Consider the following 11690-nt stretch of genomic DNA (forward strand, 5'->3'; position numbering starts at 1 on the left):
TAGTTTATTTTGGGAAAGCTTGGCAAATCGTTCAAAGGCGGCGAATGTGTCACTCTTACTTACTAAAAAAATAGTCCAACAAAATCGAGAAAAGTCGTCCACTATTACGAAACCGTAATAGTTTCCTCCTAGACTTTTAATCCTAGATGGCCCAAATAAATCCATATGGAGAAGCTCGAGAGGTCTCGTTGTTGAAACGATATTTTTGGATTTAAATGAGATCCTCGTTTGCTTCCCCTTTTGACAAGCATCACAAAGGTGATCCTTGGTGAACTTAATTTTGGGGAGACCTAGGACTAGATCTTTTGAGACTACTTTGTTGAGTAAGTCAAAGTTAACATGTGCTAAACGCCTATGCCATAACCATGAGTCTTCACTCATTGTTACGAGGCATTTGTCACTTGTTAACGATACTTCATTTAAGTCAAGCATATAGACATTGTTCACACGAAGACCATTAAACATACTCTTCTTATCATCATTATGTACAATTTTGCAACAATCTTTTGAAAACGATACATTGTATCCTTTGTCACATAATTGACTGATGCTAAGTAGATTGTGTTTAAGACCTTCGACAAGCAACACATCAGAGATAGTAGTAGACGAGGGATTACCTACACTACCTTTACCAAGTATTGCTCCACGGTTGTTATCACCATAAGTTACATATCCCTTCTTCTTAGCCACAAAGTCAATAAAGAGAGATATGTCACCAGACATGTGCCTTGAGCATCCACTATCGAGAAACCATCTTCTCTCGGTAGTCTCGAGGCATTGTACCTGTGACAAGATAATTAACAAGAGAAGGTACCCAATGGCTTATTGGGTCCTGAGTGGTGAGGAACAAAATGGTTGCATTTGGGCATCCATTGATAAATGCCTTTAGGAACCAAAAATCTCCTAAATCTACATTTAGCAATGGAATGGCCTTTCTTGCAACAATAAAGACAAGAGAACTTTTCATTTTGATCACTTTTGCTATCTTCATCCTTTATAACATATTTGTATTTTTGATATGGATTAACCATACTCTTTCGAAAATTAGATTTATCAATAGCAAATGTAATCTTGGGCTCAAGAGCCTTGTCAAGTTTGGCTTTTAGGTTCCTTACTTCACCTTGCCAAATGTAACAAGTATCACACCCAAAGTTCATCATTCTACTTTTAAGGTCCTCATAACTTGTTTTTGTGCTTTCCACTATAGAAGCCTTAAGTGCCTCAAGTTTCCTTTCGGATTCTTGAATTTTTTGTTCTAAATGAGAAAAGATTTTCTTATTTGAGGCAAGCCTTTTAAAGGCCTCTTTCGCTTCATAGTGTAAAGTGTCAAAAGCAGTTTGCAATTCATGATGAGACATACCAGAGGAATTTTCATATTTAGCATGTCGTACCTGTTTCTTCTTGTTCTTTTGATGAGCAGAGAGACATAGATTTGCATTTTCATCTTCATCACTAGAGCTTTCATCATCGGAGGAGTCGCTATCGCTTTCCCGAGCTATGTATGCCCTCCTTGGCTTTGATGGTTTCTTATGTGATTTGTATGAGTCTTTTTCTTTTGTCTTTTTGTTCATCGGACAGTCCGGTTTGTAGTGACCCGGTTTTCCACACTTATAGCACGACCCTCTAGTTGTTTTTCCTTTTGAGTCATCATTTTTAGAGAACCTAGATTGCTTCCGGAAGTTTACCAAGTTCTTCTCGGAATGTTGGATGCCGTTCTTTCTTACGTAACGGTTGTAGCGTTTGACGAACAGCCCCATATCTTCACTCTTGTCCTCTTCTTCTTCGTCACTTGATGAATAATCACTTTGCTCTTTTGCTTGAGACTTTGAGGAGGAAGTCTTTAGAGCTATTGATTTCTTTTCACTCACCTTAGCTTTGTCTTTCTTTTCTTTCCTTTCGTGTTGTTCCAAGCTTAAGAGAACTTGTTCATGCTCTTGTAGTTTACCGAACAATGTTGTCAAGTCCAATGTGGTAAGATCATTTGCCTCTTTGATGGCGGTCACTTTCGGCTGCCATTCCCTGTTAAGACATCTTAAGATCTTATTAGTAGCAACATCATTGGAAATAGGTTTACCTAGTGAATGTAATCGATTGATTAGATGAGTGAATCTCTTTTGCATGTCGGCAATGGTTTCCCCTTGCTCCATGAAAAAGAGATCAAACTCTTGTGTTAGTGTATTGATTCTAGCCAATTTAACATCATTTGTCCCCTCATGGGCAATTTGAAGTGAATCCCACATCGCCTTAGCAGTAGGGCAATGGGATACACGATAGTATTCGTCTACACCTAATGAGGAGATTAGGATATTTTTGGCTTTCCAATCATAGTTGTATTTCTTTTCATCATCATCGGTCCATTGTGCTTCAGGCTTAGGCACTATTTCATTATTCTCATTGGTCATGGTTATTTCAATTGGACCATTGAGAATAACATTCCATATTTTTCTATCTATGGAATTTATGTGCACCCGCATGCAGTCTTTCCAATAACTATAATTTTCACCATTGAAAACGGGAGCTCTATTGTAAGCCCCTTTAGGTTCGTTAGCCATTTTCTATCAACGTTGTATTTTGAAGCACGGAGTGAACCGGAGCTCCTGATACCACTTGTTAGACTATGGCACGGATCTAGAAGGGGGGGTTGAATAGATCCCAATTAAAAACTTGAGTCGGCGCTACCAATTTGAAAGAAAATTGGTTTTGAAAAGTTGTTTTAAATGCGGAAGCGGCCGAGGAAAATTTTAGTCTAAAACGAACCGTTATTGGAAAACCGGATATGCGTTAAGCTAATGGATAATAGATGAATTGGAATACAAGTCACTACACTTGTTGCACAATCAATGAAATAATTCACTTACTAGCGAACCTAGTTCCAATGAATCAAAATACCAAATTTAAACGGATACAAACTTAAGACAACTTTGGCTTAAGCAAATTTACAAACACTTGGTGTGCATAAACACCCCGAGTGATACTTGAGTTGAGTAAGTAAATCAATTTATCCTAGTACAATGTATTATTGTACTTAGTATTCAAACAGCTGTTTTAATCACTTACTCAACTTATATCAACGTTTGGTAAAAATTGCTTAAACTAAAATCACTTAAATTTTAAGCTGAAAAACAGATTATGCAGAAAATTAAAGAAGACGCATATTTGATGAGGCAGTTCCCCCGCCGTCCTCGCTTCGGGGTACGTCTGCCCTCAATTCTAAAAATAGAATTGAGATGATTAAATAGATATCACCTGTGAAATTTAATCGTTTTTACAAGGATTGCAAAGTATGTAAACAACAGAACTTCCAATGTGTTGAATGATACTTCTTATCCTTGCTCCTTGATTCAAGATGAATCAAGACCTTTGATCGTTGATGCTGGACCTCCGTTTCCTGCCACTCGTTGAGGAACCTTCCGTTCTTCAACCCCTTGGCCCGGCTGATCACGAACACGAACGAATCAAACCCGAATCCTTCACTACTCAAACACCGAATCCGCTACTAGACTGATGAAGACGTTCTCTTATCAGTCACCTTCGCTCAGCTGAATGTTAATGAAGCAATTCGTCCAAAAAACCCCAAACACAAACCGGTATTGGAGGATAAAACCCTAATGGTTTTATTCAAGAAAGAACCTGCCAAGACTTCAACTCGAACCCGATTCTCCAATCGTAGCTACGAACCTTATCACCTTTAATCTATCACGAATCACATCAAAAGTTATTGTGTGCAGTTGATGTATTGTGAACTGTTGAAGATGAAGATGATGAATCTTTGACACCTTTTTCACTCTTTCTTGTTTCCTTGAACACTTGAATACAAATTGACAAAATGTTGGTTAATAGAAGTGTTTTGACTTCTATATATAGTAACAGACTAAGCCAAACAAACATAACAGAATTTTAAACATTTGAAATAACTCAGAAAGCTGAGTTGGCGCGCGAACGGTCGACCATAGGTCGGCGTGCGCTGACCCGTGGGGCATGCGCCGACCCTTATGGTCGACTCAAACATTTCATGCGCTGACCCGTGGATAGCATCACTATGCCATGCGCTGACGTGTGGTCGACTCAAGGGGTTTATGCGCCGACCCGTGAGCTATGCGCCGACCCTATGGTCGACGCAAGCAGTTTTGCGCTGACCATCCTCCAGTTTGGGTTGAGCTTTGCGCTGACCCGTGAGCTTTGAGCTGACCCCTATGGTCGACTCAAAGCTTTCAAATCTGCAAAAAAAATTGTGATTTGTGATTTTCATGCATTTAGTCATGATCACACTTTGTCTACATGTTTTTAATGATTATAGTAGATTTAGAGGAACGTAGAAAAGGATATGGTGGGTAATGTGTTGCATTTGTTTGTAGACGTGCATGATGGTCTTTTGTCATCATCGAAACTTGATATCGTATGTTGTATGACACTTTGTCTTTACAAGTAGATGCACTGAGTAGAAAAGAAATGCATACATCAAAGTTAATGATGCTAGAGCATAACCTGTTGGAGAGATTCTGAGATCTTAACCTGCAGTTCACATGGACTCGGGTGGGAGTTCAAATCAACAAAATGAGCATAGTATGGACCTGAGAGAAAGGACAAGGTAAGCCTAATTATTAGAGGCAAAATTGTAATCTAGGGTTGAATATCTAGGTTTCACCCGCCAATGGACAAATTTCTTTTATTCAACCAGAGGATGTGTATACTAGATGATTCAGAAATGAGGTGAGTAATTTTGGAGGAGGCTTACAAAAGTGATTTTACCATTCACCCGTATCAAAATTTGAAGGAGAACTTATGGTGGCCCAATATGAAAAAGGACATTACGGATTTTATGGCTAGATGCATAGTGTGTCAGCAAGTAAAGATTGAACATTGAAGGCTAGGTGGTATGTTACAACGTTTGAGAATACACAAGTGGAAGTGGGATGATATCTTAATGGATTTCATAGTGAGTTTACCTCGAACGATTGTCAGCCATGACTAAATTTGGGTAATAGTGGATAGATTAACCAAGCCGACTCATTTTCTACCCGTTAAGACTACTTATAAAGTTACCCCGTTGGCGAGACTATTCATTATAGAAGCAGTTAGATTCAATGGTGTACCGGCCTATATCCTATCAAACCGAGATCTGAAGTTTACTTCTAGGTTTTGGAAGGCTTTACACCATGAAATGGGAACCAAATTGAACCTCAATACATTTATTCATCCTCAACCTAATGGACATGTAGAAAGAACTAACTACACCATTAAGGATACATTGTGGCCTTGTATCTTGGAAAGTGTAGGAAGTTGGAATTACCATTTGCCCTTGATCTAATTCTCTTACAACAACAGTTATTACTTGAGCATCAAAATGGTACAATATGAAGCATTGTATGGAAGGAAGTGTAAGACGCCTTTGTGTTGGGGGAAATTCGGAGACAAAGGAATTTTAGAACCAAAAATTATCTAAGAGACCACAAAAAAGATAAGGATTATCCAGGAAAAGATGAAGAAAACTCAAGATTGGCAGAAGAGTTATGTGGATCGACGTAGAAGGCCTTTGGAATTTCATGAAGGAGATCATGTATTCTTGAAGGTTACCCTTAAGCTAGGGCAAAACAGACCATTTAAGGAGAAGAAATTGAGTATGAGGTAAATTGATCTGTATCAGATCTTAAGTCGGGTAGGTGAAGTGGTCTACCAATTGGAATTATAGCCTTCCCCATTCAGGCTTCATGACGTGTTCCACGTATCTCAGCTCAGGAAATTTATACCAGATACTTTTCAACCTATCCTTCCATATACGATTGAAGTTGTAATTGATCTCACCTTTCAACCTCAACCTAGCCACATTGTATATTATGCACTCAAATCTCTAATGAATAAAAAGATACCTCTAGTGAAGGTGTTATGGGAAGAGTCGCACCCCAGTGAAGCTACTTTGGAGTTGGAGTCGAAGATGCAGATGAATTGCCCTCATCTATTCAGGTAATTTTTTAAATTTCGAAGGTGAAATTTTACTTGGGGGGGTGTAATTCCATTCCTTTTCCAACCTTAATTGATGAAAGTTAGTAGAACTTATGAGTGGATTAAAGTTAAGCATTTAGAGTTAGCACTAATCTCACAATGTGGCATGATTAGGAGTTTAGCTTTAAGTACAAGAGCAAACAAGTATTTTTATCTAGGGGGTATAGAAGTGTTTTCATGAAGTTTTCCTCTCATTTGTCTCATTTTTTCACTTGTGCAAAATTAGAAATTGGGAGAGATTGGAGAGAGGAAATGGAGAGTAAAGAGAAAGAATAAGAAGTTACTTGCATGTTAAGGGTTTTCTTGAATTTTTGAAGAATATGTGGATTTATGTGTTTACATGTATAAAGTTGATAATCTCGCAAAATTAGAAATTGTGCAAAATTAGAAATTGTGCAAAATTAGAAATTGAGAGAGGAAATGGCGAGTAAAGAGACAGGATAAGAAGTCACTTGCATGTTAAGGGTTTTCTTAATTTTTGAAGAATATGTGAATTTATGTGCTTACATGAATAAAGTTGATAATCTCGCAAAATATTTTTTTGAAAATTTTGATGGCGACAACAATGATTATTAAAGTCGGTGGCAAAAGCTTTCAACTCTCTGATTAAGAAAACCTCATATCTAAGAAGATTCAAGAAATTTCTTATATGATTGGTTTATCTGACAAGTATTGAAACTTCAAAGTGTGAAAGAGAGAAGTGTGAAAAAGATCGTCAGGTCGTGTCTGTCTGAGTGACCAGAGCTTTGTAAAAGTAAGGAAGTAACTCCTGAGCACTACAACAACTCGCATACACACGTAAAAAAAATTTGAAACTCTTAAAAATGTTTTCAAGTCCGAGCTAAGTTATTAGGAAACCATGTACTTTATTTTAAAGGCTTTTTTGAACTACCAGATTAATTGGGGTCTTAAACCAATCGATTGGAAATACTTTTTTGAACTACCCAATCAATTAGGGGAATCAACCCAATAGATCAGAGAAGGCTTAATCGATTAACCAATAGGTTAGGACAACATATTAATTACTCGTAACAACTCTATCCAATCTTTTTATATTGGGCAAAAGTGATCGATTAAAATTGATCATCCAGTCGATTGAGACAAGTAGCCAATTGATTGGGACTTTAATTTCGCCAATGGATCTTTTCCTTTTTTGAATTTTCTTTCTCCTATATGAAGCAAGATCGCCTCCTCTTGATTTCACACCATTTTCCAAAGCTTTACATTTATTTTTTGAAATTTGTCTCTTTATTTTCTCTCTTTCTCTCTCTAGAAACATTTTTCTTTTCACTTAAGTTGTCATGGTGTGTTTGAGTGAAACATTACTCGTGAAGAAGAATTTGTATTGGATGTATTATTGTTTTAATTCTCTAGAGTGCGATACTCTTGGGAAACTGAGTTTGGTTCGTGAGATAAATCAGTCATAAAATCTCTATTTTGGTTTCTGGAACTTTGCTAGAAAAAATTATGTTTGGTTATTAAGATAAGACCGGAAATTTTTTAAAAGGTTCGTTAGCTTAGCCTAGGTAAAAACTCTCTTTGGTTGGGGATAAGCCAGTAAAATCTTAAGATCATGTTGTATTAAGGTTCGTGAGCATAACCTATAAAAGCTCAAAGTTTATAGACAAAATCTCATGAGGATCTCTTGGGAATAGAACTATGCCAACGTTTGTCCAAACCTGGATAATTCTCTGGCGCAATTTCTATAACTCTTATCCTATTTAATTTTTGCTATATATTTTTACTGTTTTTATTTCCGCAACTATTTACTCTATTCTTAAGAAATTTTTAACATGATTTCAAGTGTAATTGAGAAAACTACTAAAGTAATCGTGAATTTTAAATATCACAATTCACCCCCTCTCTTGTGCTTGAAGTCACTTGTCCAACAAGTGGTATCAGAGTTTAACTCGTGTTAAAGGCTAATCCTCCCAGTAGAAAAAATGACTTCAAGTTATTCATTATACAAATCCACATCCTTTAACGGAGAAGGGTATACTTTGTGGGAAGAGAGAATTAAGTTTTTCATAGAAGGGATGGATTGTGGCATTTGGAAAGTTATGAAGTAGGGTTCGTTTGTTCATACACAAAAATTTAATGGTGTTGTATAATACAAAACTAAAAAGGATTTGACCAATGATTATAAAGAAAATGTGCAGTGCGGTTTTAAAGCAAAAACTGCCATCACTACTACTCTCAACCATGATGAATTTTTGCAGTAAGAAAATGCAGTACATCCTCTAAATTATCCACGAGGGAACTACTGAAGTAAACAGGGCGGGTTTGATCACATTAACCCATGAATATATGCAAATACGATTTACGCATATCGTGAGTCATATGAGATTTCTGAGAAAAATATTTTTAAATGAAGAATTGGATATTAAAATTCTTAGATGCTTAAACCATAGTTGACAATCTAAAGTCACTAAAATTTGTGGATCTAAAGATTTAACAATCATTGACACATATTTTCTTTGGTAAATTACATTAACATGAGATAAGGCTAAAGACTTTCTGATGAAGAATAAGATGACAAGAATTCTAATAAACAATATTTTTATATTTCCTCTATAAATGGAGATTATAACCCATATAAATAACCTTAAAATTATTTCTTAATTTTTAATATTCTAATTTATCTCCTAATCAAATTAGATATTAACTTAAAATAATTTGTCATCCCCGTATTTAAGTTTGAGAAGTTTGTTTTTACGTCCAACTTATATCTAGTTCTCATATTCTTCTATATGTGACAACAAAGAAGTAGAAGTATGATTTTTTGCGGTAACACTTATCAGTCCGGTATCACAATAGATGACAATCTCATACATTATTTTTGCAATATTCTTAAAGTTTATAGATGTTTTATGAAAATTTTAGACAAGAAAAATTCTAAAAATAAAAACTAATTATAACTAACACACAAATATCTATTTAAAAACATACAGCCTAGTATCACTGTTTATTTCTTGCATTAATACATGGATTTCAATCTTTACAACTCAATCCTGTTGTGTCAGTGGTTCACATTCAAGCAAGTATTATCTATCAAAACAACTGATTCAAATCAGTTTCTTCAGTTATACACAATTTTCAATCTTTACATCTCAATTATGTTGTGTGAGTGTTTCACATTCAAGCAATATATCATTTAACATAACCGATTCAAATCAGTTTCATGAAGAAATCAGCTTGAAATCAACCAACAAAAGATTAGGTTAGATTAATACATAGTTTTCAAAAGTGTTTTATTTCAATTTCAATACATTACATTTACATTTACTTGACGATACAGGACGCCATGGCACTCGAAAGACTTTCTTCATCCAAATATGATGCTACAAAGTGAAAAACGGGAACAATTAGACGTTCGAATATAAACTTTTTCTTAGTAAAACAAAACAGAATCACCAATTAGATGTACTCAAATTGTGTTACTGATAGAGCATGACAATGCGGACTTTGCTAAATTTCTTGTATAAATTCACATTCATGTGACTAGCTAGCTGCAGGGTTAAGGAATGTACAATTAGGAATGGTGATGTGGTGGGATGAATGACTATATATCATCTGCATCGCTTCCGCCAACATGTGCTCCATTGTTGATTCGATAATTGCTACCATCAGGACCCGACACCTTGTACCTGCCCAATAATACAATTCATCTAATCTAAACCGCTACAAATTCATAAGTTGCTTCCATAAACTCTCGCAAACAATCTCACAAATGTGAATATCAATAAACAAGTTTAAATAAGTCAATTCAAATAGGCCTTATATTAGCAATGTTCTCTCGCAATATTTCTACTGACCGTTCAAGCACAGATTTTCCTTCCTTGTACTTCTGATCTTTTTCATGAGCAGTTTCCTGAAAAACACCATTTGCGTAACTAAAAGCTACATAAAAGGGAAAACCATGACATTTGAGGCATTTCCTCGTAATCTTACATATTTCCAACCCACAATCGATCCACAACCGACACAAAAAATGTCAGCCACAGTATGTAACCCAGTCATCATGTGCCTCTCCTCTGTTTCGCCAGGAGAAACATTCACACTGTCAAAGAATACAAGGTTTCAAGTTTCAACTATATCCTTAAACAAACCCAACTGCAAAAATATAATGTAACGGTATTAGAGGCCCAAGAGGCCGCAGATTAAAAGCTAACTGTTTTGGTCAACACTTTGGTTACACGTGCTATAAGATCGACAACGATATGATTTCATATCTGTTCGGCATTTCTTGTTGGTGGTTAATCATTAAAAAGAGAGAGAATTTGTTAGCAGCAAGATCGAACTCTGAACTTCTTTCTTAATACTCTTTCAGCATAGCCGTCTCAACTTTTTGGAGGTCCTGTGTAAGTTAGCCGTAGTTTAACCATGCAAAACAAATCTAAACCCTATTTAAGTGTGACAATATTTTACAGAGACCCTATTAGTCACGGTTTAACCGTGACAAATTTTAGGCCCTACGCAGTAGCCCGCTTTGCACGACCTCCCTGATCCCAACCCATACCCCTAGTGCACACCGTCTGCCACTTGATCGACATGTCTTCAATGCAAGAATAAGATGATTCAAATGTGGGAATGCAAAATGTATATATGTATATTCTAAAACAAGTTCTTGAATAAACATAATGACATTATTGTTCGTTGATTCATTTCCAATACCATGGATAAAGACATTACCGTTATTGCGGATGTTTATTTCAGTTTCTTAGGAATCAATCATACAATGCTTAAAGTAAGCATAACTTACACCTTATTGAAGAGATAAGCTTTCCCATGTCTGCAGTGAAAAGTCTAAAACAACAACATAGGGAAAACAAATTTAGTTAGAACATTTTTGTTCTTATAAAAAACCTCAATTAAGAATTAGGGGAACCAGCAACAAAAGTACCAAAATTTTCCAGAAGAACATGAAAAACAAATTTTAAGAAGCCTAGTCTAAGCAACATATGATTGGAATTGTGATGAAAATGGAACCTTGGAAAGGATGTCTTCGTATGAAGCAAGATGAGTGTGACAGAATTTGCAGGTATAGATCCTACCTTCCAAATTGATGAGAAATAACCTACCCATGAATCTGAAGATGGAAGACATTAAGAGATTAAGGTGAAATTGAGAAGATGAAGAAGAGAATAATGGTTGAGGATTTACCTTACCGGTGTAAGTTGTGGGCACGATGGAGTTGGAAAAAATGTGGACTCGCGAGTGAGAAGTGGTTCTCTATTTTTTGCTTTTTGAGATTAAGACTCAGTGTATTATATACGCAATAGATATGGGTAATAAATCATAATGATTGTTGCATTTGTTTTATAAATCGACCATCTTTTGTGTAGGGTAGAGACTAATTGTTCGAATCACTTCGAATTATAATAGATAATAAAAAAACATTCTCAAAAGATGACAATCATATATTTTATCATGAAGAATAAATTTCATTTGAAGATAAACTACTACAAGAATTTTCCATTATCTTCACCGACAATCATAGTTTTAAAAAACTATTATACTCCACCTAAAGAAGAGTATACTTCACTTGAAGATAAACCAATTCAAGAATTTTCACATGTCGAAAACCAAGTTAAAACATTATGGTGCAACTTCTTTGTTGGTAGGAAGTTTTTCAACCACCGACATAATCTTGCACCTTATATAATCTTGATTGGATCAAGACATTTTTT

The 11690-nt window shown here is 35.8% G+C and overlaps 1 protein-coding gene across 2 annotated transcripts; it reads right to left on the reverse strand.

The window, feature by feature from the left end:
- Positions 1 to 9195: 9195 nt before the first annotated feature.
- On the reverse strand, positions 9196 to 11326 carry LOC127083953 (protein yippee-like). Of its 2 annotated transcripts, none has more exons than XM_051024318.1 (7): positions 11169 to 11326; positions 10990 to 11089; positions 10763 to 10806; positions 9952 to 10060; positions 9816 to 9871; positions 9531 to 9647; positions 9196 to 9341 (listed from the first exon to the last, which is right to left on the reverse strand). In XM_051024318.1, exons 2-6 carry the CDS (start codon positions 11083 to 11085, stop codon positions 9563 to 9565), a joined length of 390 nt encoding a protein of 129 aa, XP_050880275.1. In that variant the 5' UTR covers positions 11086 to 11089; positions 11169 to 11326; the 3' UTR covers positions 9196 to 9341; positions 9531 to 9562. The 2 variants fall into 2 exon arrangements, with proteins under 2 accessions (XP_050880275.1, XP_050880276.1); XM_051024319.1 differs by having other exon boundaries at positions 11164 to 11317.
- Between the last annotated feature and the right edge of the window lie 364 nt (positions 11327 to 11690).

This window comes from Lathyrus oleraceus, chromosome 5 (genome assembly GCF_024323335.1).
Source record: "Lathyrus oleraceus cultivar Zhongwan6 chromosome 5, CAAS_Psat_ZW6_1.0, whole genome shotgun sequence".
In the NCBI taxonomy this organism is placed as follows: domain Eukaryota; kingdom Viridiplantae; phylum Streptophyta; class Magnoliopsida; order Fabales; family Fabaceae; genus Lathyrus; species Lathyrus oleraceus.

Bases quoted from the DNA above. Each gene is read 5' to 3' on its own strand.
- LOC127083953 (XM_051024318.1), bottom strand. From the start codon at position 11,085: ATGGGTAGGTTATTTCTCATCAATTTGGAAGGTAGGATCTATACCTGC. The intron at 10,061-10,762 runs GTAAGTTATGCT...ATTCTTTGACAG, and splicing joins GCTTATCTCTTCAATAAGGT to TGTGAATGTTTCTCCTGGCG. The intron at 9,648-9,815 runs GTCAGTAGAAAT...ATTATTGGGCAG, and splicing joins GGAAAATCTGTGCTTGAACG to GTACAAGGTGTCGGGTCCTG.